Here is a 27500-nt window from a genome sequence, read left to right as displayed (position 1 = left end):
CGTTATTGACCATGATCCTCTTTCTTCCATGAGACAGAAATCTACCATCTGGTTTTAGTCATCTAGAAAAATCGTGAAACTGGATACCGCCGGCTGCATTCTTAACCCCTTCGCTGCGCATCCTAAACTTCGTCCGTTCCCGGGAGGACGTCAGGCCGCACCCGTGCGCTTTCAATAAGCAGTGCGCGCCACTGAAATGTCAGAGATGTGAGGAATCTGGCGCGGCGTCGTCCGGGTGAATTATATAGCGGGAAACCCGTAATTTCTCGTGGTGTCTGAACACCACATGGTCTCCAAAGGACCGGAGGAGCTCTTCGGAGGATAAGGTTAAATATTGGGAATGCGGCCAAGGAAGGAGGGAGGGAAGGAGGGTGGTGAGGTGGTGGGGTGTTGTGGGGGGAGGAAAGAGAATGGCCTGCCTTCTAGAGGGTGTTTCCCATACTTGTTTAGGGAAAGTTCAAGGGAGAAGGCTACTTAACGCTGTTCACTAGGAGACGACGAGAGAACCCACGGCGTGATAATAAAACACGCAGAGACTTTGAGAGAGACTGCAGAAGGAGTACTGCTCCATGTCGGAACTATCAGATATAGGCCTACATGGATACGATTGAGTAAGAACCGACCTTCCCAACACTCACATTGTATACTAAATAGTCGTCCCTGTTTTATCCTCTTGACGGATTTATAACGATATGGATCGCATGTTATTTATATTAACACACGTGTTCTGACTTCTATAATAAGTGATATTAATAATCTTTTAAATTTCGTTAATAAATTGACAGTTGTAAAAAGTTACCGCCGTCAACGGAGTTAAGTTACCATCACGGTAACTGCAGTGCAGGACTGAGACGATCGATTTTCTTGAGTTTGAATTACTGCGACAGAATGGATTTTTCGTGTAGTCCGCCAGACAGATCGATACGCCAGGCATGCATTTGTAGTCACATACTTAAGTACCTACGTGTACACACGCACACACACACACACACACACACACACACACACACACACACACACACACACACACACACACACACACACACACACACACACACAAACACACACACACGGACAAACACACAAACAGGGACACACACGCGGACAAACACACAAAAAGGGACACACGCACACACACAAGCGGACACACCACACAAACACACACACACACACACAAGCGGACAGACACACACACACACAAACAAACAAACATACACACACAAATTCGTACACAAACACAAGTGGACACACATACACACATGTGAAACATACATACAAACACTTTGCATGGCTAATTTGGTGTGTAACTCATGTGCCTCTCTAAGAGATGGAGGTAGGGTCCACAGAGGAAGAGACAACGGAGGAGAAGGACGGCGACGGGCGACATCTCCCCAAAGAAGAACAGGAAGAGGGATCGGGAGATCTTTATCTGACTTCCCTGGGCGACCAGCACCTTCCCATCATGCACTGGGAGGACCTCAGCCTGCGCATCGCGGAGCTGGAGAAACAGGAGCAACAGAAGAGGGAGAGAGCAGAGGTGAGCCCCACACACAGACCCACGCTGACAGGGGTTCTGGGTTTGATTCCCTGTGTTGTGTACTGATGGAACATGACGGGACGGTTGACAGGGGTCCCGGGTTCAATTCTCTTTAATAATGGAACATCAAAGAGTTTTAACAGGGTTCTGGTTTCGATTCTCTGTAATTGCAGAGCTTAACGGTAAGGAATACACACAGGCTTCTGTGTTCGATTCCCTCTGGTGGGTAATGATTGATCGCGACAGTAACCTGAAGGGATTCGGATCAGTTGGTCATGTGGTCAACAACTTTTAACATGGTTAGCAGATCTATTCACTGTGTAGATCAATGAGGGAGTCCTATTGTACTGATATAACAGTGGTGTCTAGGGCTTCCTCTGAAATCTTGCAAACGTATTGTGTAGTGCATGTTTTTGCTGACATTGCTTTAGAAATATGTTAGGCCTTAAAAGTGTTAAGTTAGGTGTAAGTACAATGTAAGAGCTAGCATTTGAGTGTATTTGGTTAGAAATACCAATACCAGGCATCAATCAGGGAAACACTCTGAGAATGTCTGATTCGAGTTGAATGCGCCCGCCACTTTGCCCGACCGTCTAGATTTTAACCCGCTCCCAGCTCATTTCCGACCAATGAGGGAATCTCTTCCCTGATTGGTTACCGGTATCCATCTTGCCTTTCGATCTCAGGTGTGTGAAGGCTCCTCAATGGCGGAGAAATTAATGGAGTGAGGGGGAGTTCTTTGGGGTTTTTAATCTTTAAAATCTCGCTCACTTCTGCATTTTTCGGCAACAAAACCGCACATTTAACGGCGTTAATGTGCAAATGATTACAGTACCTCTGGCATTAGGGTAGTGGGTGTGTGCTGTGTGGCACAGTGGAGGTTATAGCAGCCACACACACACACACACACACACACACACACACACACACTGAAGGCACATACAAAGGCCCAAAATCAACAGTGTCTCCTCCTGTTGGCCACTTCACCCCCCTTGTGACCTGCTTTGGCTATATGTAACACATTTCCTTAATGTGTTCGCTTTTAAGTCTGTGTTGCAGTTAACTAAAGTGACCCCTAGAGTTAAAAAAACATAAGCGTAAGAACATTATACCAGACATTGAAGACATAACTCTGTATTGCGGTTGTATAATTCAGTAGTGGAGGCTGACTTCGTATTAAAGTCATGTTTTAGCAGCTGAGGCTGACCCCGCATTGAGGTTGTATGTTTTAAAGGCTGACCTTGTATTGAAGTTATATGTTTTAGTGGCTGACCACGTATTTAGGTTGTATGTTTTACCAGCGGAGGTTGACCTTGTAATGAGGTTGTATGTTTTAAAGGCTGACCTTGTATTGAGGTTGTATGTTTCAGAGGCTGACCCGTATTTAGGTTGTATGTTTTAAAGGCTGACCTTGTATTGAGGTTGTATGTTTCAGAGGCTGACCCGTATTTAGGTTGTATGTTTTAAAGGCTGACCTTGTATTGAGGTTGTATGTTTCAGAGGCTGACCTCGTATTGAGGTTGTATGTTTTACCAGCAGAGGTTGACCTCGTATTGAGCTTGTATGTTTTAGAGGCTGACCTGTCCTCCGTTGTGTCCCAGAGCAGTAGCTCCTTCCCGGGGGAGAGAGAGGAGGAGCGGCGTGGGGAGCTGTGGCGGGCCCCCTGGGGCGACCGGGAGGACGACCAGGGCCGGCGGTGTCGCGTCTCCGTCGTCACTTCACGGTAAAGAACACGACCACACAGAGGGTTTATCATCTTTTAATGCCTTGTGTTTAGAGCCAGTGTTTAGGGGTTATTTTTTGTAACTGAAACCTGATAATAAAACAGAAAAAAGATATGTATGATTTAGTTACACTTTAAAAGTTTAAAGAGATACACAAAGCATGCTTTTGGATTTCAATAGGGTGCCTATGCATGTGTTGAGGACTGTACAATCAAACTTTTTGCAGGGAATACCAATGGTTGACCTAGTAAGGTAGAGATTGAAATCCAAAAGCATGCTTTGTGTATCCCTTTAAACTTTTAAAGTGTGACTAAATTATGCATTTCTTTTTCTGTTTTTTATTCTGTTTGCCATAACAGCTTTAATAGCATACAGGATCAAGTAGCGAAGTTACCACAACAGATATGTTATTCGCGACCACCTTGTCATTGGACATTTTAACTGGAAATATTGACAAGCTTTTGCCACATGGCATTCCGATTCCATTCTTACTGAAACAGACTATTTCCTTCCTGAGAACGTCAGCTTCATTGGCTCGATGAAACTGAATCTAACTTTGGCTATGCCTGTCTCTTTCTCAACACCAACAGATTTCACAACCACAAGAACCTGCAGCTGTGTTTCATCAACAACAGTGACAGTGATGAAGAGGAGGGCTTCAGCGCCAGGGTCAGTCACCGCTCTCAAGCGTTAGCTACTCACTAACGGCTTCCAGCCTGGCGTGTTCGCACAGGCCGGCAGAAGGGAGAGTGAAAAGGCTGTGGAATACTATGATTTAACGTGTGATTTAATGTGCAGGCAGTTCATTTAATGATGCCAGGCATCTCCTGCTCACAATCTCAGCAAGTCTTGCTTCAAACTGGACACAATAGTCCATATTTGACAGATACTAAATATTTTCAGATACCAGATACTGATGTAATACTGCTGACCGGTTGCAGGCAGCCGTGCATTGGGGGGAACGTGGGAAAGTTTGAGTATTTCGACAGAGCCCTCTGCGCACACGCAAGCACACGAACACACACACACACGCTGCACTGTTAGAAACATAATTCAGAGCTACGTTTGGGTCAGCAACCAACCGTTATATCTTTGTGAACACACCATTTCTGTCACAGTTTACAGTTGATAGATCATACTGTTGTTGTTGTTGTTGTTGTTTTGTTGTGGCAGGTTTCCCCGGGGGCAGGCGGCATTGGTTCCCATCCCTCGGGTCTGAAAGACGAGGTGACCGCAGCACTGAGGGCGCTGAGAGATAACCTGGTGGCCGAGGAGAGGGGGAAGGAGGTGAGAGAGAGAGAGAGAGAGAGAGAGAGAGAGAGAGAGAGAGAGAGAGAGAGAGAGAGAGAGAGAGAGAGAGAGAGAGAGAGAGAGAGAGAGAGAGAGAGAGAGAGAGAGAGAGAGGGAGGGGGAGAGAGAGAGAGAGAGAGAGAGAGAGAGAGAGAGAGAGAGAGAGAGAGAGAGAGAGAGAGAGAGAGAGAGAGAGAGAGAGAGAGAGAGAGAGAGAGAGAGAGGGAGGGAGGGAGGGAGGGAGGGAGGGAGGGAGGGAGAGAGAGAGGGAGGGAGGGAGGGAGGGAGGAGGGAGGGAGGGAGAGAGAGAGAGAGGGAGGGAGGGAGGGAGGGAGGGAGGGAGGGAGGGAGAGAGAGGGAGGGAGGGAGGGAGGGAGGGAGGGAGAGAGAGAGAGAGAGAGAGAGGGAGGGAGAGAGAGAGAGAGAGAGAGAGAGAGAGGGAGAGAGAGTTATGAAGGCACAATAGAGTTAGCCTGGCTTAACGAATGGGCAGACTGATAGACAGACAGACACATTACATACATTTCTTTCTTAAAAGGACAGAATCTGTATAGTTCTGTCCTTCCCAATCTGTACAGTGTGTGTACGTTAATATTTACGTATAATATACAAAGATATATGTATATGGAGGCTTCTCCATTGAGGAGAGGGAGGAAGATCCTCCTTAACATTGTTGAGAATAAAAAATGTAGATTGCCCAGACTACTGTAATGAATTAATGCCCTTAAATATGACTACTTTAATGCCTTTGAATATATAATGTTTGTTTCCCTGAGTAAAGGGACATTAGCACCCCCTATCGCCTTTTGACGATTACTTCAGGGAGGAAGGTCCTCCCTCAGCCTCCGTTGACTCCCATTCATTAACCAGAAAGTACTGGCGGCCGGTGAATAACATGGGTTTCAATGGGAGAGAGGAGGAAAGTCCTCCTCTGAGTGGGTGGGACCTTACAGGCGTCGGATTCGCGCAAAAATCTATTTGCATTGCGCTATGAACCAATCAGCAGGATCCCTGGCTGGTGAGCAGTGTTGCCAGATTGGGCAGATTTCCCACCCAATTGGGCTACTTTTAACCTCTTTAGGCTGGGAAAATTATCATTGGGCGGGAAATTTACCCAATCTGGCAACGCTGTCGATAACAAACAAACCCTGCCTGCATTGCCGCTCACGCAAAGCAGGTGAAATCATCTGAAGGATAACGAGATTCTAACATTTGCGAATAAAGTGTACAATGGAAACATTGGAAACAGAGGATATTGTTCATGTTTAATTACACAAAGCATTCCATTCATTGAGTTACAGTTCTAAGTTAGCGACCAAAGAAAAAGGTAGACCACTTCGCAAAATCGAGATCACCAAAAGTAATGGCAACGTCAGTGTTGTGGGTGCTACATGGTTTACTAGGTACTCATGGCTTACTGGTAGCATTACTAGCAATCGACTGTATTGCTGGCCCTGTTTGCTAATGAATAATTGCAAATCTCCAGCGTGGGCTGTTCATGGTTTCCCTGATATGAAAAATCTTGATAGGGCAACCAAACGCAACCACTAGTGTCAAGTTCACGTTGGTGCTGCTAAGCGACTTTCCTTGCTAGGCACCATGCCTATAGATCAGGTTGAATCTAGAATAATGTTCTCGTTCTTTTACTAGTTTGTTACTCTTACCGTTCTGTTTGATATTGTGGAAGTTGTGTGGAAAGGGTGAATGATTCAGAGCATGATGCATTTTAAATGGCATCACTTTTGGTCAGTCTTTCCTTAAAACAATTGTTACTGAAAATAAACGTAGCTAAATTACAACCAATAACTTCAGTCATTGAGGGCAAAAATAGGCCCAGATATTTTTATTTACTTTTACAAATCAAGAGTAGGCCTGATTTGAAAATTGGGCTTTGCATCCTTTCCTTCTGCCCTTGTAGTCCATTTCAAAGACATGCTGCCCACCAGCTTTCAAATTACAGTGATGCCACTGGTGGCTTTGTATCAAATTCATTCACATAACTATCCCTCCATGCAATTTTGTAGTTCACCAAAACACCCTGAAACAACTTGAGTCTCACATTCTTATGCCACCATACACCAACAGTGCAAGCAGGCCAATGGCAACCAAGCGCGCAGTCCTTCCTCCCTCACTTTAAAAACTACCAGCCGCCACTATAGTTTTTGTGGCCACAGAGCGTTTGCGTGGAATTGGAGACCTTATGTGTGTCTGTGTGTGTGTGTGTGTGTGTGTTTCTCTAGCAGCTGGCCAGCGGTAGTATTGTGGCCCAGCGGAAGCATCTGGAACTTCCTGAACTGCACAACTGCTCCATGCAACAGCTGAGAGCCCTGGAGGCATCCCTCCAGCAAGACATACATGGTGCGCACGCACACACGCGCCGCACACACGCAGACACACACACACACACACTGACACTGACACACACAGGCACACGCGCATAAACACACACGCATACATACACCTGCACGCACCCACCCGTGCGCACACACATACGCACACTCACACTGGCACACATGCACACACTGTGTCCTGTGTGACAGTGTGACACACAGTTTTCCAGTGACACGTATTCTTTTTGGTGTGTGTGTGTGTGTGTGTGTGTGTGTGTGTGTGTGTCCCCTCTCCAGAGCTGAGCTCTGAGCTGGTGTCTCAGCTGCTGGTGAGAGACCAGCTGAGGACCAAGCAGGATGCCATGCTCCTCGACGTGCAGGACCTGACATAGAGCCGGGGGGCGGGACACACCCACCACCTGACCGCGCCCCCCCCCCCACGCCTCTACCCCCCGCCTGCATGGCGGCGCTGAGGGGCTCGCGGAGCAGAAACCCCAGAGGACGGAGACTCCTATTGGTCCATCAGCATACTTGTCTCCCATTGGTCCAGGGAGGTTTTGTTTTTATCGGCAAATCAAGGCTCTAAAAACTCTCTGGCTCTTAATTCACCGGCCTCCGGGTGACACGACAAGGATCCACGCTTCAGAAACGGAAAACGTATGTTGTGATACTCAGGTAAACAGGAAGTGACGTAGCCACGGTATCGACTTGGACATCCTGAGTCCCCCAGTGGTGGTGTGGAGCAAGAAGTGAACCGGACACACGAACCCCCAGTGGAGGGGAAAGGAAAAGGAAGGACGGAATAGGGATGCCAGCCACATGGTGGCTCAAACTGTGACTCGTATGGATCTCGTTGCCCACACACACACACACACACACACGCTATGGACGCCTTGTCGTTTACATCTTGGATACTTTGCACAAGTTCAGCAAGAAGATCTAACACTATATTAATATGCACGTGGAGGTCAAACCTATTGAATGAACAGTTTACTTCTCCTCCACATTTTGCCTGATTCGCCAGCTTGGGACCCTAACTGAGCTCACCACCTTTAGAGCCATGCTCTACGTCATGAGCTTTACAGAGATGGAAAACATACGGCGTACTTGTGCCATACTCCACCCGTTGACCTACAGCTCTCCAGCGGAGCGGAGAGCTGTAGCTCTCCCTGCCGAGCGACTCCGGGGATATCCACGGGCCCCGACATATTCAGAGACACATGGCGCCGTGTCGTGCTCTGACTAATAAGCTGTGCCTCACACTCTACCTTGTTGTTCTTAATCAGGGAAGTGATGTCACAGGTAATGAGGAAATGAAGTTGGAATAATGAATAACTCAAGTGTTTATGCAGGGCAGGACAGAGTGGAGGACTAATAATGGAGAGGAAACAAAAAAACATGACAAAGGGAATTTAATTTTTCCCTCCCAAAGAATGCAATAACAGTCTATTGATCTATCGATCAAATGCCAGCAGCTTGTGTTTTATTTTTTATTTTTCCTTACAATTCATGAACTTGCCATGAATTCTAATATGCATAAGTGCCAGGACGAGTTCCCAGTCACCATCCATCGAGACGAGCATGTATACAGCAACACTTTCAGTATTACACACCGAACCACACACAACCATCAGTACATCACACATTCAGGCACGCATTTCTGAAAGCCAGTATTGTCATTATACTTTATTGTTTACTTATAGTTTGTTAAGTAAAAAGAACAACATCGTTACTATACCGTGTTATAACTACCATGGCTAGAAGTTCTAGTGTGAGAAGCCGGACCCCAATATAAATCACTTTTAAAGATAATCTGCCAGCTTTGAATAACGCCATACATTTGAGGCATTCATTATCATGCACAGAAACATCGCTCCAATAACTTGGAGACATACCACATTGTGAGCCAAGGGCTGCTTGAAAGCAATAGATCTCCGCAGTTAAGAGCTATTTATTACACATCATGTGAAAATGAGCGGTTTGGCCCCTGGCCCTATACATCCAGACTGTTACTTTATCTTAGAGGGATCTGAATGTGCGATGACCTTGAATTAACCTTTATTCTACTATTCCTCCGGTCTGATAGACTACATAATGAGAGCTAATTTAAATTATAACATCTTGAGGTTTATATATTTTGCTTATGTATGTTTTATGTAAGTGTAGGTTCTATTGCCACACGCTACAGTATTATGAAGTTACATCAATTATGTTTTACCGGATTTAGGAAGTTAAATTAGGATTTTATGCGATTATAGTAAAACGGTAATCTCCACTCAAATATAGATTTTGGATAAAGGTTGCAGCCACAAAACAGAAGCTTATTATGGAGTTCATGACTCAAAATCGTAACTAAACTGAATTTAATTGTAGCTCTCCAGGAAGTTTATTTTATTTCATGCTGTATTTAAGGTTATGGAATATAAGGCCACTGTATTACTAGTATTTATTTTTGTATTAAAAGGGAATGTTCAGAAATATAAATTCTGAAAAAAAATCAATGCAATAGCTTATGGTATTGCTTTTGTCGTATGAAAAAACCCAAGTGACCTTAACTTTAATGCACGTTTAGATACATTTATGTGTACTAAATATTAATCCAACTCTGTGACTCAAAACTAAATATTAATCAAATGCTGTGCCTCAAAAGCGACCCCATCTTTTAATCTTGTATCAAAAGTGTTTTCATAACAACATTGACTAACAGGGGAAACCATGACGCTGCTCCATCGTTTAGCCTACGTGGTCGTTGTAAATGTTTTAATTATTAGGCTACTCATTTTGCCATTAGGGAATTTCTTCCTGATACCTTTTTTGTATTTAATAAATGTCATCCGAATCTTTATTGTTCCTCGTCTTTACTGTGTTTATTCATACCAGTGCTACCTGACGCCTGAGCACACATCTCAGCCGCGTGTTTAAATAAACGGCTCTTAAATCTCTGCTCGTGCCTGACGTGCGCGTGACAATGCGTAACCAATCCGCGCGCCTTTAGCACGCGCGCAGCTAATTAAGCACGAGCCACTAACGGCGGGGGAAACGCTGAGGAGAACAAACAGAATAGAGTAGGACTGAGGGAGAAAGAGAGAGAGAGACACAGAGAGAGAGAGACAGAGTGGTCGTACCTGCAGATGACCATCAGAGGAAAGAACGACAAACAACCGCACGTGGAAGGAGCTGGACAGCAGGAGCCACGCGCAATAGACCGAAGGAGGCAATTAAGAGAAAAAAGGGTTATAGCCAATCGCAGCGTTCGTTTGCAGGGATTGTTGGGATCAATTAAACGCAAAGACGCGGATTTTCTACCTTCACGAAGATTTTTCCTGACTCAATATTTCATTGGCATTCCTCTCAGACACGGGTAGGTAAATAACATGGTAAATAACAAAAAAAAAAACTTTTGGACCCAATGTCGACTTTGAGACAATATAACCGATATATTCCAACCACGACTAGGCTAGTTAACGTTAATACGCAAAATGAGAAGAAATTCATCAAGGATAAGATGGACAGTTGATGACTTTAATTTATTAAATTATAATGTCTGCTTTAACGTATTCCAGTTAGGCCTACCCCAGACAGTGTTAAAAATAACTAATAATACATAAATAATAATAATTGTTATTATAATAATAGTAATAATAATAATAATACATGCTTATGATCAAGTTATGCCACTAAATTGTATTTCAGATCGAAATCCATTTTCCCAATCTCCAGCCGTTCACTAAACAATGGTTTTAACCAGTAGGCTATTGGGCAGGCCAGTCCTAGACGGACAAAGTTCGTCATCGGCATCGTCCTGTCTGTTGGATGGGTTTGCTGGGCTGCGGAGACGCAGGCTCCATCCCTGCAGCCTGTATTGGGTTACTCTCCTGCAGTTGGTCCTGAATGTATGCTCATCAATTATTCACAGAACCGCGCTGAAGGGCATAGCAGCGGTTCGAGAGCTTCCACCAACCGGCCCAGATGCTATAAACAGGTTAATAGGAGCCTGGCCCATTATGCTTTTAAAAGGTCAGGTTCTGTGGACATGCAGGATGTGTTATAAGCAGAGTGTTCAGTCCATCAGAGCATCAAAAGGTTATCAGCTCATAGATTAATTTGGTGGCCACTGGACTTGTTGGACTTCGTGCAGTGCTTACATCAAACATTAATGGCATGGTTACTAGACATTGATTCCAATGGAAAATGTTATGATGCTTTTATAATACAACTTTTGTACTTTTGTCAGGAACTTTGTGTGTTAAAGGTATGTGGCAATAATGAAGAGCTTGACAGTGAGCAGGTTCCCATTCATTCATGCACCGGGTACTATGGACTTGAATCCAACCGTAGTTATAATCTGGAACATACTATGAACAAACACTGGGTTTCCGGAGAAAAGACAATGTTAATCATTGTGCGAGTAACTGAGCGAGACTTATGCCGCATCAGCAAAACACGGGCACATTGTCGATGAGCGTTTCTTAACTAATGACTTACTCTCTACCCTTTCTTGCCACAGTGCTCTCACTCGTCCAAGACCACCAACGACATGGTCCGAAATCCAGCCGCAGACAAAAAGATAGAACGATAAATAGAGAGATTGATAGATATACAAAACCAATTTACAGACAATTAACATCAAGGTCGTCCGTCTTGTCTGGCCTGCAGGGAGCCAAGTAGAGCCCAGAGGACGATGTGACGATCCAGGACAGGCCAGAACAGCGAGTGGACGATGGGGATGATCAGAGCCTCCAACATCACTGCAACGCCGTACCCCTCCTCCTCCACCGCCTCCTCCCCCACCTCCTCCTCCTCCTCCTCTCCCACCTCCGCCACCGCCTGCAGCATCGACGAGTCCTACAAATACGTCTTCCTCCCCGTCTGCTACTCGCTCACCTTCCTCTTCAGCGTGACGCTCAACTCGGTGGTGCTGCTGCGCTCCTGCCGGCACCACGGGGGCTGCCGTCGCCGCGGCAACGGCGGCGGCAACGGCGGCGGCGGAGGCGGGCGGCGCTGGAACACCTCCCTGATCTACATGGTGAACCTGGCCACCACCGACCTGATGTACGGCCTGTCGCTGCCCTTCCTGGTGGCCAGCTACATGCTGCACGACCACTGGGTGTTTGGGGACTTCATGTGCCGTCTGGTGCGCTTCCTGTTCTACTTCAACCTCTACTGCTCCATCTTCTTCCTCACCTGCATCTCCGTACACAGGTGAGAACCCCCCCCCCCCCTTCCACGGTGAAAGGTTTGACGAGGAGAGTTGCTCCTGGATCGTGAGTTCTTTGATTGTAGCGCTAGAGGAATACAGCCTCTCCTATTTGTTTTGGTCCTGCTCTTGCTGCGTTTGCCGTAGTCTTCTACCGTTTAAACCCTGCCGTTGTGTTGCTGTTGGGGCTGAGACGAGGTATAATCAGGGGGTATTTTTAGGAGTTCCTATCAGCCTATGCAATGTCCTTCTGGGTCGGACATGAGGAGATCAAGAACCACGATGAATAATTAACAGAGGAGCAATCAGGTGAGTCAGAAGAATGAAGGAAGAGTTTGCCGTGACCTTCTGGCCGAAGTGCCTTGCTAGTCAACAGCCGTTCACGTGGTCCGAGCATCTGAGCTGTAACGAGAATCCACTTGAATGGTTTTGAATTTAGTGAAGTTAGCAGTGTTTTAGATCTAATTCCTAGCGATTTAAGTTTTAACGGCGAGTTATCGGAACTCATCGATCCTCTCTCTAATTCATCACCCATCCCTCCATTGGCCCTGGGGTGTCCCTAGGTACCTGGGCATCTGCCACCCCATGAGGACCATTACCCTGGAGAGCAAAAGGGCCGTGAAGAGCACCTGTGTGCTGGTGTGGCTGGTGGTGTTTATCCTAACCTGCCCCATCTTCCGCTTCGCCCAGACGGGCTTCGTCGCCCGGTCGGACGTCCCGGGCGGGGCGGGCGGGGCCTCGGGCAACGCCACCGGGCTCCCGGAGGGCTACATCAACTGCTGGGACGACGCCATCGACGAGGAGTTCTCCGACTACGTCCCGTACGGCATGGTGCTCCACCTGCTGGGCTTCTTCGTGCCCTTCAGCATCATCGCGTGGTGCTACTCCCAGGTGGTGCGCACCATCTTCCGGACGCTGCGCTCGCCGCCCAGCTCCGTGGGGGGTTACGAGGACGGGGCGGTGTCGGGGGACGGCGGGGGGCTGGGCTCCGGCGGCGCCCGGGAGCGCACCTCGGTGTCCATCTCGGGCTCCCAGCACTCCCACTACATCCGCCGCCGGCGCAAGTCCATCAAGACCATCGTGACCATCACGCTGCTGTTCGCGCTCTGCTTCCTGCCGTTCCACGTGACGCGGACGCTGTTCCTGCTGCTGCGGCGGGGCCAGGCGGGCAGCTGCAACGCCATGAAGGCCGTGTCCATCTGCTACAAGGTGACGCGCCCGCTGGCCTCCTGCAACGCCTGGCTCAACGCCCTGCTCTACTTCCTGACGGGGGACAAGGGCCCCCCGTGCTGCTCGGCCCAGGGGCCCTCGCGGCCGCACCCCGACCGGCGCAACGGGGCCCTCTGGTGGCCCCTGAAGATCCTGAAGAAGGAGGGGGCGGCCGGGGAGGAGGAGCCGCAGGGGGAGGAGAGGGGGGAGAGGAGGGAGAGGAGGGAGAGGGAGGAGAGAGAGATGAGGTTGGAGAACGAGTCCAAGTCTTCCAGGGTTATCTTCTAAGAGGACGTGCGGCATAAAAGGAAGTGATTGTAGATTATGCTGCAAGGACAACAAAGCAATGGTTTATTAATGGGCCATTAGCACACTATTAGTGATAGCCTTGAGTGCAGGTCAATAACCCCCCTAAATAAACCAGATACAGTCAAGGTAGCGAAGCATGGTTTGCTATAGCGGAGATGGTTTCCCAGACTGGTGAAGCTGGATTTATGTGGCCCTTTGACAGGTGCACTGTATGTTTAATTCATGCAAAGTTGTCGAATTTGATTTAAGGTCAGGCACCCTCTAAGTGTTTTCTGATAGCAAAACAGGTTGAAACGTCAGCTTCAAATTGTGTATCGTGTTCATATGTAACGGCCAGTGTGTGAAAAGGGGGACGTCTTTTCATTGGTCCTCTGGTTCAGCTGGAGTTCATACCTTTAGTTTGGAAGTTCCAGGTCAGCACAGCCTTAAGTTGGCTCTGTGCCTTGTTTATGGTTTACATATGTTGTTCTGAAGACAGCAATTATTAGCCAAGTTAATTATATATCTGGTCATCTGGGGGTGACACATTCGCCAGCTTATTCATAAAAAACACATCCAGTCCTTGCTGAGTCACCTCTTTTTGGCAATAAGGACAGCCACTCTCTTACTACTACAGGACATTTCCTAATGTCCTTTTTGTACATCGCGTTATGTAATTATCTTGATGATCATGTGACTGGGGTTGTCTAATACTGGGTTGTGGAAGCAGGGTATTGTTTACTGCTATGTCTACGACTACTGCTAATACTATGTCTACTACTACTACTACTACGTCTACGAATACTGCTACCACTACTACTAAGTCTAGTACTACTACAACGGCTACGACTACTACTACGACGACATGTTATAATTGTTTACCACCAAAATAAAATATGGACTACTCGAAATGTCAGCCTTCTATGAAACAAATGCATTGAAAACACATTGATTCCATGTATAGAAATGACCGGGGAAATATCTATAGGATAGTTATGTGTATCATGTAATAACTTGATAAATACATGATGGGATCAAGGAAAAATATTGAGAGGAACACATGTTGCATAGGGGTCCTGTAACTTAGGGAATTATTTGGGTAATACCTTACAATAAGGATACATTAGGTAAGCATTACCGTATTGGTCCGAATATAAGACAGCCTTTTTTCCCCTCGAAATAGGTCCGAAAAAGTCGGGTCGTCTTATATTCGGACCAATACGGTAATTCAAATTAGTGAATGCAGTAATAATATTTAGGATATAGCATTAGCATAGGAGTTAGGTTTAAGGTTAATATGGTTATCAATTTAATACTTTAGAACATAAGGACACCATTAGTAAACATGAACACCATTATTAAAACATTGCTAGCCCATAATTTAACTGTTAGTTAATGGTTAATTAATGTACTCTTATTGTAAAGTGCCCGCAGGGGTTGAACTGATTAATTATTTTAATGTTGGGATTGTACCATTCTGGGTGAAGCAAACTGATGATAATATCAATGATGGGAGATAATAAGTGACTTAATATTGTATATGTATAAAATGATATTGTTTAGCTTCTTAACAATAAAGTCATAATGATACGTCAGAGAACAATGCAGAAAAACGATTGAATGGGAAGAATTGAAATGTTATTTAAAAAGCTTTTAATTAAAAGTAAATGTAACTGGAAAATTCAAATCCTTTGAGAAAACACAATGAGATATTTAAAATCAAAATAAACAAGACATTGTATATTTGTACCCTATCTGTGTCAACTGGACTCGTATATTGTATAAAATCCTCCGTTTATATTGTATAAAATCCTCAGTTTGATTTGTATAAAATCGTCCCATCTTTTCTTCTTGATTGCTCACAGTTGTTGTTCACAGTTCTGCTGTCATGGATCCCACCAGCATTAGCACCTCATTATGAATCCTACCGTCCCGCACACAACACACTGCCCTCCTCTAGCCCAGACCTAGGGGCACGGGAGGGGGTCAGTCTTTCAGCACCCACTGGGTGTCACTGGCCAGCCGGTAGTTGGCCTTGCGGTAGTCCTGCGGGTGCACGTTCCTGCACCTCCACACCTCCTCGTAGAGGCTGCGGGTGACGGCCGGGATGGGGGCGAACTCCCCGTCCCGGGCCAGGTCCTGGCAGTACCCCCACTGCTCCTTCTGGAGCCGCAGGAGGTGCTTGCTGGGCACCCCCAGGCTCCGCTGGGCCTCCATGTGCTCCCGCACCTCCTCCTCCATCTGGGGGCCGGGCGGCAGCGGGGCGGCCCCCTCCAGGACCCGCAGGGCGAACTGGACCTGGAGGGGGGAGGGGAGGGGAGGGGAGGGGTGGGGGGGTCAGGTGAGGGACTGCAGACGGACGCCTCTAACACAGGGGATCCCCCGCCTTCTCAGGGCCGTGACCCCCGTGTGGAAGTCTGGACGAGTTGGCGACGACGTCAACCCCTGACCCGTCTAACCTTTCAAATCAGTATTATTTAACAAAACGTGTTCCGTATATATTTCAGTTTCATTCGTTTAAACCGCCTGTGATCAGATACATAAAGGGTGTGTGCAACGACTGCTCGCGTCACAATCTCGACCTTTAAAATCGTCCCAACACGCGTGGGGGATCCCCGTGTCCGCGCGCAGCTCACCTGGCAGTGGAAGTGGGGGAAGGGCAGGATGAGCTTGCAGACGCCGATGATGAAGAGCGAGGGGAAGGCGGGGGGCAGGAGGAAGCGGTACAGGGGGCTCACCAGCTCCCGCCGGACCTCCAGGCCCAGCGCCGGCCCCCGCAGGTAGGGGAAGGTGTAGTTGTAGCCGGTGCAGAGCAGCAGCACCTGGGCCCTGGTGCCGGAGCCGTCCTGAAGGCAAGAACATCTTAGACCGTGAGTTTGGGCGACTAGGAGGAGCAGCTATTGGCTGCCTCTGGGTGGTTTTGTGTTGGATGCATTGTTACTTCAAGCTAGTCATTTTGTTTGATTACACGTATTCTAATACCCTTTATTGAAACGTGCATGGACAAGCATAGATGGACAGCAGGGTAGTGTTTTGGTTAGGTCAGTGTGTTTGACTCCCAGGCAAAAGGTGCGAGTTCTTCTGAAGCCGATCTCCGTCTTCACTGTCTAACCCCTACCTGCTCCTTAATGACCTTTCTCAGTTTTCAGTGTCTAATCCCTACCTGCTCTTAAATGACTTTTCTCTGTCTTCACTGTCAAACCCCTAGCTTCTCCTTCATGACCTGTCAGTCTTCACTGTCTAACCCCTACGTGATCCTAAATAATGTTCCTTCAGTCACCGTTAGTCACTTTTGATAAAAGTACCTGCTTCACAACAGTTAAGTTCATCAGAATGAATTAGGATAAATGTCTGGTAACCTGGAAAGAGAAGGTTCCGTCTTCGTTGACCCTGGTGAGGGGGGGGGCCTGTCGAAGCCCGGGGGGCAGGGGGAAGGTAAACGGCGGTTTCCCGTGACTCAGAATCACCTGGAGAGAGAAGGGGACACAGCACAGACATATTAAAACTCTGGTTGCAGCACATGTTTACATTGATAACTTGAAGCCAATAGAGAGAGTGAGAGTGGGATGTAAAACAAGGAGTCTATTCTTTGTTTTGCCTGTTTCTAAATATAGACTGTTGACTATGCTTTTAAAAAAGGAACACTGCATATGGTTTTCTAGTGCTTCTTGTGTTGACACAGTGGGTACACAGAGTTGGATTTACAATGGGTTTCACCAGGCACTCGGCCCACAAGTGTAAGGTATTGATTCAAAGCGAAGCGAATGCACTGGGCAGGATGAATAAAGAATATCTGGGCCATGCTTTTACAACTTGACAACCATTCTGTTCATTAAAATGCTGCTTTCTTTCTTACAAACCCCTTACGTACGGTTCAGATACAGATACCATTCAGATACAGTTCTGAGATACAGATACCGAAGGAAATGATTTGTTACATTTACTCAGCTCAAGCCAGGTACATTAAGTTATAAGAATAGAATAAACTAATCCAGCACTATAAAAGAAAAAAAGGCAGCATGAATAAAAAAAAAGAAATCACACCAACCATGCATTAGAACAGCAAAACGTAATAAAATACTCAGTATATATGTAACTGAAATTAAGTAAAGTAAATGTCTAAAGTGAATTCTCAGGTATATCGGCATATCGCTCATGTCTCCCCAAAATGTTAAAGAGCAGAACTGCCACAGGAATGAAGGGTTACCTGTGGCACTCCGTGGATCTCCCCACAGCCACGATGCTGTGGCTGAACGCTACGTCTCTGTTTAGACCTTACTCTGTTGAGCACCCGCTCAAAATGTGCGGAGAGTCTTTGTCAAGGACAGAGAGGAGTAGGTCAATCTTAGTCATGGTTTTGGGCTAATGTGAGGACAGAGTTTGGTACCTGCGCGTTGGCCCCGGCCAGCTCCATGGAGATGTCCAGCCCAGACGCTCCGGCACCCAGAACCACTACAGACTGACCAGAGTACGGTTCTGGAACCCTATAGGAGTGGCTGTGCATCACTGTGCCTACAGCCAGAGAGCGCCAGAGAGAGCACTGAAGCGAACACATTTTTCATGCATATGGAATAAGGCTACGGAGACTAAATTTCCACACTCTTCATTTCTTATTTTGGTCAGATACATGTTCCATTCTTGTGCAATTCTTTTTTCGTTTTTTATGTTACATTATATTTTCTTCAAGCTATTCATGATATCTTTTCAACTTTACAGGGACCATAGTTGCACTGTTGTGCATACAAGTGGAGAATTATCCAGAGATTATACTGGGGATTAGTGCAGGGAGGGACAGAATCCATTTTGTGTGTGTGTGTGTGTGTGTGTGTGTGTGTGTGTGTGTGTGTGTGTGTGTGTGTGTGTGTGTGTGTGTGTGTGTGTGTGTGTGTGTGTGAGAGAGAATGTAGATGATTCACCTTTAAAGTGTTCCATTCCCGGGATGTCTGGAAGGCAAGGGTCTGAATAGTGCCTTGACGCAATGACAAGAAAGGAACAAAGCAGACAAGCATTAACCATTTGGCTTTTGTAGGTCAGAGTTCACTACACTACATTTGTATTTCATAACATTGTAACAGAGCCCTTATCTTACCCGCTGCACACAAAAACTGAGTCAAAGCGTTCCATTTTCTGGGATCCTTCCTTATCCGATGACTTCACCTCCCACACAGTCTTAGGCCCCGCCCCCTCCGTCTCCAAGGTGATGGGCTTCACCTCGTCCACCACGGTGCTAAACTGACAAACGGTGGGAAGAATTAGTTCAGAAAGGTTCGAAAGGGTCAGTTAAGATGTACCATTACACTGACAACCGTTTAGGGTGAAAGGGTTCAATTTTCGTTAGTATCCATACATTCATAACCAAGCATCAATGCACAGGTAAAAGATGAAATACAGGTTCATGCATCGCTAAAGAAAGCACCAGCAATGGATTGCAATGGTTTACCCTGTAGTGCTGTATTGCTAAACCATCGAGAACCTTGGGAATACTGCTTCAAACTAGTTTCCCAAAATGATTTGAAAAGTCTTGATCGGTTGGTTGACGTTAGGTGATGGTGTGGCAGGGGGGTCGTTGGCGTTGGCCGGAGAGCCCTACCTGGATGTGAGGTGTGACCTGGTGGCTCTGGGAGTAGCGCTCCAAGTACCGCTGCACTTCCTGGTGGGGGAGGAAGCTGGGCAGCTGCTCGTCGAAGGGGAAGTCTGGGAACATCATGACCTCTTTGGGAAGGTTCGTCCTGACGGAGAGACGCAATAAAAATCGAATCGTACCTCCATGGATGAGAGCGAATGTACGGTCAGATTCTCCATTATGACCTTTTAATTGAGGAATATAATTGAAAGGGTAAACTGATGAAATGTAATCCTAAAATAAGTAACAAAAAAAAGTATCAAAGTATTTGTTTTCAGATCAACCATTTTAATAACATTACAGAGATCCGGAGTAACAACACTCACCTGAGGTTCTTGTACATACTGCTGGGGATGGGATGTCCGTTGCCGTAGCAACCGACCCTTTCCTCGTAGCACCAGGTTCCGCCCACGTTCTCCGTGAGTTCGTAGACCACCGGCGGGTCGTAGAGCGCCGGGCGGGCCAGGATGTGTCGCGCCGCGCACAGACCGGCGGCCCCGGCACCCACCACGGCCACCCGCAACTTGGACATCCCGACTGAGAGCAGAGATGGAGGCATGCGGGCAGAAGCAATGTTCAGCCTTTACATTAATTACTCAGAATCATTTTTCATCAGTTTTAGTTGCAAACAAAATGCATTCATTATGAAACGATATTATTTATGAATATACTCTAAAACGCACAGTTCACCACAAGCCTGCGTTTACTTTTCTAGAAGGAAAACTAGCGAGGTACCTGAATAGACGTCAGAGTTGTCACCCGTTTCAAGTTCAGAGGACATAGTTTAACGGGAGCTGATGCATTTGTGCGTGTGCATGAGGACTTCAGCACTGTGTTACATGATGTACTCACTACTCACCCACCCAGCTGCAGGGGTAGAGGGGGGAGTATCTGTCTAGTAGTTTGACCCTTGACCTAACCTCGCCTACAACAAAGACGCATTGCTAAACGGGTTGCAACTTTATTCATTGGATGACAATAAGGGTTCGTAGTATTTAGCGAATATTTGTCAAGTTTTTTCAAACGTGTGCTACTTTAAACCACTGAGCAGTGCACATGTTCTTTGTTGTGAATCCGCTCATGTTGATGCTAGTCTGAAATCGCGTGTGGATGAACTGTGGAACATCTCTTTTGCAAGAATCGTACCACCGTGGTCGAGCAAGGTACGTTTTATTACTCTGTTTTCTGGGAATAATTGACGCAAGCAGAAACCAGAAAACAAGCCGTTTTTTCGTTTTGACAAGAAAACGAAAATCAAGATTTCAGTTTGTTTATTCGTTTCTACGTTTTGTCAAAAAAACGAAAATCAATATTTCAGTTCGTTTATTCATTTTTTGGTTCTTACTGAGCGAAACGAATTTACCACTCAATATCTGGTTTCCGCCGGTGGGCGGGTCCTCTTATTGGCTAGCGTGCTTCATTGCCCTGTGCTCTTCATAATAAAAGTTCTTCCGTTTGATAATGTCGACAAAAATATTACTGTATTATAGACACTAGCAGACACAGAGGACCACACCACCCACAGTCAAGACTGACACGGCTTCAAATAACAATAATAGTATTCATAATCATTTGAAAATGAGAACTTATGAAGTTATGATGACTTCAGTGCAGTTGATGTTTAGCCACAGTTAATACATGCAGAGCAGACCTGCGATCGCGGGCTGCTATTTCCTCACAGCCTGAGAGCTATGAGGAATACAAGTGATCACAACACATTTCTGACAGCTGAAAATTGCGCATTTGTTGACCTTTATCCATTTAAAGTAAACAAATATTTTTTTCTTGTTGAAAGATATTTTATATTGTTTTCATATTATTATTTACTGATGGTGTTTACAGAATGCGAGTGCGTGTTAGATTGAAAGCGAGGCTGGGTGTGCCTATGAATATAGGCTACAGTGAGTTTTTTAAGGTGCTGTACAAGCAAATCATATTGTCTACTCTGTACAGTGACAGGGAGTGTAAAGTAACCTACTTCATTCAATATCGAATAGTAGCCTACACTATGTACAAATGGTTTTGCTCATGGCAGTTGTGACAGTCATTTTAACGTGTCAGCAGGCAAGCTTCACTCATTCCAGGATGCATTATGCGTTGTCCTATAGCCTACTTGGAACATGTTTTGGAATGGATCTATAGTAGCGTATAGAAATTTGCTCATAACAGGCCAGCTGGAATACAAAGCAAACTCTTTGTATTCCAGCTGTTTTTTTTGTGATGTTTTATGATGTTTCAATGTTGCGTTGGTAATGTGTTAGACAGTTTAGATGTTCTTAGATGTTTTGTTAACCTGATTCCTATCCCACTCTGTGTAAGTACAAGTGTGCTACTGCTACAAAATCTCTTTGCTTTTGTTTTTTTCTTTTCTTTAATGTGTTTGGAAATTACTTTTAATGATGTTAACTAGATCTCATAACTGGCCTAAACACATACAAATTTGCATACCCTAACCCTATACCGTTTGACTATAACAAGACCTCTATAAGAATCTCTATTCATGTAGTCAGTCAATGATCAAACTAGTAGCATGAATATGAATTACAGTCCAAGCGGGTTAGGCAAGGCAAGGCAATTTTATTTTTATAGCCCGTTTTTACAAACAGTTTGTCTCAAAGGGCTTTACATAGCATGAGCATCATAACAACATCCTCTTCCCTTAAACCCTCACATCGACTGAGTAAAAACTCCCAGGAAAACCCTTTTAACAGGGGAAAAATTGCAGTTGGTTCAGACTGGGGGTGGAGCTGTGGAGAATATATGGAAACACAGAGAGACTGCGAGACACCAAGGCCAAACTACAAGGTGCGAAAGGTGAGGGGGGGGGGGGGTCTGCCTCTCTGACCCATGAGGAGAGCTGGTTCCACAGTAAAGGAGCCCAGTAACTGAATGCTCTACTTCCCAGTCTGTTTTTAGAGATACTGGGAGTCACAAACAGACCTGCATTCTGGGAGCCAATAAAAACCTTTGATAAGTCATAATAAAAATAATGACTCATTATTGTGCATTTAAAGATGTATATTATTACATTGCAGCATTATTTGGGGATGACAATACAAGACTTCCATGAATGTGCATTTGAAGGAGAGTTGTATTCCAGTTGGCAAATTTCTATAGGCTACTATAGATCCATTTCAAAACACGTTCCAAGTAGGCTATAGGACAAAGCATAATACATCCTGGAATGAGTGAAGCTTGCCTGCTGACATGTTAAAATGACTGCCACAACTGCCATGAGCAAAGAGCAAAACCATTTGTACATATGTGTAGGCTACAGTAGCATATTCAATATTGAATGAAGTAGGTTACTGTACACTCTTTGTCACTGTACAGAGTAGTCAATATGATTTGCTTGTACAGCACCTTAAAAAACTCACTGTAGCCTATATTCATAGGCACACCCAGCCTCGCTTTCAATCTAACACGCACTCGCATTCTGTAATCACGGTCAGTAAATAATAATATGAAGACAATATAAAATATCTTCCAGCAAGAAGAAATTATCTGTTTACTGTAAATGGATAAAGGTCAACAGATGCGCAATGCAGGGCTCTCCATTTTTGAACTGAGTTCAGAGTGAGATTTTGTCGGCGGGGGGGGGGGGAGGGGGGGATATATTAATATGTGACTGCATACAAATTTGTCCACAGACATGGTGACTAATGTATGATAGTAGGCATTATTGGCCCTTAACACTAATATTCAGAAACAACACTGCCTCAAAAGGATATTGGCCTAAGCAACACCAGTAGAGGCATATACTTTTCCCTGAACTTTTAAGCGTTGCAAACGTGCAAAACATACATTATATTTATGTGGCATTCAGTCCAATGCTTAAAAATATATCTGTGGCATTCAGTAGGCCAATGCTGTGGTAAAGTGTGCAAATGAGTATGAATATTTGATGGAGTATGAGCAAGTGTTTCCTTCTGTTACATAGATAGAACTTTATCAATCCCCTGCAGGAGAATGGAGAAATGTGTTAATGTTTGTCCCTATAAAACAATAATGGTAAAAAAAAAAAATACAAAACATGACGGTAACTCTAAAGTCAAACCGTCCAATCTGAAGGCTTTACTTAACCACTCCCCCTACTCACTTCCACCAATGCAAAGCGAACAGAACTGAGTAGGGGAAGGCGTCGCCCAACTAGTTTGTGACAGACCCAGAGGAACGCAACGCAAATTAAATGTGAACATGTATTGAGGCTTTAATAAAATCCCGGACGATTTTGAAATTTCACCCGGATGCATTTGATTCCTACCCTTCCACTGTTAAATAGCGGCGCAAGTTGTGTGGCGTGTGAATGGGTTGAATTGCGTGCGTCTCACGGAAAGCCCTGCGCAATGTTCAGCTGTCAGAAATGTGTTGTAATCACTTCCTCATAGCTCTCAGGCTGTGAGGAAATCAGCAGCCCGCGATCGCAACTCCTTTGATGTGAACGCGCACAGAGCGCATAGTTCAGAGCCGGACAATGATGTCGTAGTAAAGCCCTCAGGTCTACTCTGCATGTATTAACTGTGGCTAAACATCAACTGCACTGAAGTCATCATAACTTCATAAGTTCTCATTTTCAAATGATTATGAATACTGTTATTGTTATTTGAAGCCGTGTCAGTCTTGACTGTGGGTGGTGTGGTCCTCTGTGTCTGCTAGTGTCTATAATACAGTCATATATTTGTCGACATTATCAAACGGAAGAACTTTTATTATGAAGAGCACAGGGCAATGAAGCACGCTAGCCAATAAGAGGACCCGCCCACCGGCGGAAACCAGATATTGAGTGGTAAATTCGTTTCGCTCAGTAAGAACCAAAAAACGAATAAACGAACTGAAATTTAGATTTTCGTTTTCTTGTCAAAACGAAAAAACGGCTTGTTTTCTGGTTTCTGCTTGCGTCAATTATTCCCAGAAAACAGAGTAATAAAACGTACCTTGCTCCTCATCCACGGACCCACCGTACTGCTTTGTTTCTGTACCCAAATGTGTACTTACGTATACTCCAATGCAGAGCAAATTAAATAAGTTCACATAGTTGTTCTGTGTCACAGCAGGCTACTCTGAATCGGCTATATGTATCACAATGCTAGTAGTAGCAGTCCCACTTCCTACAATATGACACGTGATGACAGAAGAGCGACACACGCCCCAGTGAGAGCGTATCGAGAAATGAAATCAAGCAAAATGTGCACATCACATTCTGATCCCATGATTTGAAATGACCCATCTACTCACGCATCTTATGGGAATCTCAGGCATGGACGATAGGCTCCGAAACAACCTTTAAAGACACGTATTGTGTCGGTTTTGTCCACGGGACTGCTGCGGTCACCCATCAGAATTTCTATGCCATGGCCTTTGGGTAGGGGGTTCTAATCTGTGGTGTCCGTTATGCCGCGGGGGATTGCTGACATAAGCGCTTTACGATCAGACCATCAGGGGGAGCAGCATATTACATACGTGCATGCTTGCAAACGTGTAAAACCCCCCCGCGCTATATCAGTAATTTCACTGGAAAACAATATTTATATATATTATAGTACTCTTTACAGCAATACTTTTATGAATTGCTGTAAGTACATTAACACATCAATAGTTTTCCATCACTATATATTTTTAAACTTTACAAAGCTAAAATTATCGTTTGTTTGCTATGTCCATAGAAATTACATCATCACACGTGTAAAGAGAAATTCTAAGTTTTATTAAAAGTTATAGCACCGATCTAGAAAAAAATGAAGAAACTCAAGTCATCCATATTTTACTTTCAAACATACTAACACACTTATGTTTATTTACATTGTTAATGAACAATTAACCTCTCGTCCGTGCTTCTCTGGAACTCAGACCAAGATTTCCCCAAAAGTGATTTCTCTCTCAAGCACATGAAGGTTTCATCATCTCTGCATTCTTCCAACACTGAACAAAAACAAGAGTGACACAAATGTGATGCACGCATGGTTAAACCCATGTGATTTAACTGAATGCAAGCACATTTTCCAAATCTTTACATATGTACATATGTGTCCCTTCTCGGCTACTTCAGTTGATGGAAAGTAGGCAGCTGTATACAAAAAGCACTATTACCCCTTACTGCCATGGTAACCCACACACCCTCACACCTTGCACACATGTCAACACACAGAACCACGTGTGATGTCACCCAAACACACATAATCCATAAACACCATCTATGGGCCAATAACAGCCATCTTCGGCATTCAGATTCCACCCCCCAGCTAGCATTTAAAACCAAGACGGCCCCTAGGTATGTACAGCCCATGCCCCCCTCCCCCCCTGCCCCAGATCACTTGGTGGCCGCGTTGCCGTGCGCTGGCGGTTGCTGCTGCTGCTGCGTGGGCTGCTGCTCGGCCAGGGCCTGCTGCAGACGCGTGCGCTTCCTGGAGTAATGCTGCCAGTGCAGCAGCTGCTGCTCGTCGATGAACTTGGCACACTGGGCGTTCACCAGCTCCTTGCGGAAGTGCTCGTACTGCAGCAGCTCCAGCATGTGCAGGCAGTGGGGATACCTGGACGGGCAGGGGGAAGAGACAGGGCGGGAGGAGGAGGTTGGTTGTCATCAGGGACTACTGGACTAGTAGTAATTATGAGAATATCACAACTTGTTTTTTCTTTATTTCTCTTGTACTTTTCTGTGAAATACCATATGTTCACTTAACGTGGAACCATAAAACTACGAGGAAATATTTTTTGCGGAAACACTAACGTCATTTATCTGAATCTGGGCAATTGGGAAGATAATTCCTATTCTTCTCACAGCACCTATTCTATTCTATTTTAATCTTCTTTAGAAAGCCTTGATAAAGAAATGTATATTCCTACTTGAGGAACTTAGCATAGTCCGGCTCTTTCCAGTACAGCAGGTACTTCAGGTAGTTGACGAAAGGTTTCTCCCGCAGGTATCCCCGCTGGGCAAGAACTGTGGGGAAATGTTATTCAGCAAACAGTCCACTCTTTAAGATATTAAAGGATGTGTGTTTCTGTGTGTAATCACTCACAGTTGAGATAGTTGGGATTAGCCAGACACTGGATGAACTCCAGCTCCGACTGGAAGCGGTTCCTGGACTGTTCCTCTGCTCGCCGACCCACATGAACATGAACATCATTTACACACCGAAGATACTATTGTCATTGTCTATTGTCATTGTTGTTTATTCGTTTAGGATTAAAAAAAACACGATCAACATGTTAATGCAACGAAAGCCCCCCAAGATAAAATACTATTTAGCCATTATTTGGCTAAATAGAACGTGAAATATGAAATATTGGTAACAGGAACGACTCGAACAGTTGTATCAGTTCATCAGTCGCTAATCATCAGTCGCTAAAGAAAATAAATGGCACAAACCTGTCTCCATAACGCCAGCCATGGGCAAGAGGATATAGATAAACAGCGACCTTTTTTTGCTCGAATAGGGATTAAGTCGAAACCGAACTAATAGATAAATGTGCTTATTGTGTTTCTGACATCAACAGTCAGCGTCCATGTTGGTAGAAATCCGGCGGCGTCCGTAAACCAGTTTGTACAACAATTTTACGACACGTCACTTCAATGCTCTCCAGTGTTTTGGCCACCAGAGGGCGTAGTTGTTCTTACAATATTATACACCCATGAAGACATGCCAACAATGTTGTCATGTGGCTTTATTTTGGCAATTACTGTCATGACTGTCATACATTTCTTCCAAATTCTGGTATGGCCAAAATGTTGGCTAATTATGTTAAACGAGTGTGTGTGTGTGTGTGTGTGTGTGTGTGTGTGTGTGTGTGTGTGTGTGTGTGTGTGTGTGTGTGTGTGTGTGTGTGTTTGGTTTCCAAGAGTCCAGAATACGGAAATTGGTCATCATGACCCATTTTGACTCAATAAATAAGGTGGAGATGTCAGTGGGTGTGGTTTAGTGGATGTGGTTTAAGATCTAGACTGTGTGGACCAGTGGACTTATACATTGTTGATGGAAAGATTGTGATTTTGACAATTATTTTACATTCATATCGTAGTCCTACTTTACTTAAATAATAAAAGTAAAGATCTAGGAAATTGTGCTAGGTTCACAAGCTAATTTTTAGCCAACTGGTTAGTTAAATGTAATCCACCACATTACCATTTAGTTATAACACACACATTAACAAATTTAACGGTTTTAATTTATGCAAAGCTAGCCAGCTGGTGAGCTGTCTGATAATAACAGGATCTCTTTGTGCTTTGTGAGGACTTACAGCTTGCATCAAAACGCAAAAGCGCTAACTTTGCTTATTTCCCTCATACAACATTGACTAGAAATTG

The 27500-nt window shown here is 45.1% G+C and overlaps 4 protein-coding genes across 11 annotated transcripts; 2 read left to right on the top strand and 2 right to left on the bottom strand.

Moving 5' to 3' along the window:
- The first annotated feature begins 377 nt into the window (after positions 1–377).
- im:7136398 (schwannomin-interacting protein 1) lies at positions 378–7579 on the top strand. 4 transcript variants are annotated; one of them, XM_060057474.1, is made up of 7 exons: positions 378–611; positions 1326–1537; positions 3139–3260; positions 3852–3930; positions 4435–4488; positions 6795–6909; positions 7179–7579. In XM_060057474.1, the coding sequence occupies exons 2-7, from the start codon at positions 1328–1330 to the stop codon at positions 7271–7273; spliced, it is 675 nt and encodes a 224-aa protein (XP_059913457.1). In that variant the 5' UTR covers positions 378–611; positions 1326–1327; the 3' UTR covers positions 7274–7579. The 4 variants fall into 4 exon arrangements, with proteins under 4 accessions (XP_059913457.1, XP_059913456.1, XP_059913455.1 ...); XM_060057473.1 differs by having other exon boundaries at positions 6792–6909; XM_060057472.1 differs by having other exon boundaries at positions 4435–4548.
- Positions 7580–9873: 2294 nt separating this feature from the next.
- Positions 9874–15329, top strand: LOC132461931 (P2Y purinoceptor 4). Of its 2 annotated transcripts, none has more exons than XM_060057444.1 (3): positions 9874–10242; positions 11389–12083; positions 12642–15329. In XM_060057444.1, exons 2-3 carry the CDS (start codon positions 11602–11604, stop codon positions 13573–13575), a joined length of 1416 nt encoding a protein of 471 aa, XP_059913427.1. In that variant the 5' UTR covers positions 9874–10242; positions 11389–11601; the 3' UTR covers positions 13576–15329. The 2 variants fall into 2 exon arrangements, with proteins under 2 accessions (XP_059913427.1, XP_059913425.1); XM_060057442.1 differs by having other exon boundaries at positions 9875–10242; positions 11538–12083.
- Positions 15212–24612, bottom strand: LOC132461933 (uncharacterized). Of its 4 annotated transcripts, none has more exons than XM_060057446.1 (9): positions 24434–24612; positions 19525–19735; positions 19166–19304; positions 18665–18807; positions 18492–18544; positions 17963–18087; positions 16935–17042; positions 16212–16421; positions 15212–15873 (listed from the first exon to the last, which is right to left on the bottom strand). In XM_060057446.1, the coding sequence occupies exons 1-9, from the start codon at positions 24435–24437 to the stop codon at positions 15562–15564; spliced, it is 1305 nt and encodes a 434-aa protein (XP_059913429.1). In that variant the 5' UTR covers positions 24438–24612; the 3' UTR covers positions 15212–15561. The 4 variants fall into 4 exon arrangements, with proteins under 4 accessions (XP_059913429.1, XP_059913431.1, XP_059913428.1 ...); XM_060057448.1 differs by lacking the exon at positions 24434–24612 and adding an exon at positions 24194–24395; XM_060057445.1 differs by lacking the exon at positions 24434–24612 and adding an exon at positions 19934–20368.
- A 269-nt stretch (positions 24613–24881) lies between these two features.
- med31 (mediator complex subunit 31) lies at positions 24882–26746 on the bottom strand. Its single transcript, XM_060057481.1, has 4 exons — positions 26565–26746; positions 26215–26289; positions 26039–26135; positions 24882–25725 (listed from the first exon to the last, which is right to left on the bottom strand). Exons 1-4 carry the CDS (start codon positions 26584–26586, stop codon positions 25506–25508), a joined length of 414 nt encoding a protein of 137 aa, XP_059913464.1. The 5' UTR covers positions 26587–26746; the 3' UTR covers positions 24882–25505.
- Between the last annotated feature and the right edge of the window lie 754 nt (positions 26747–27500).

The sequence above is a fragment of the Gadus macrocephalus genome, chromosome 7 (assembly GCF_031168955.1).
Source record: "Gadus macrocephalus chromosome 7, ASM3116895v1".
Taxonomy (NCBI): Eukaryota; Metazoa; Chordata; class Actinopteri; order Gadiformes; family Gadidae; genus Gadus; species Gadus macrocephalus.
This window is presented reverse-complemented; position numbering and strand designations above follow the sequence as displayed.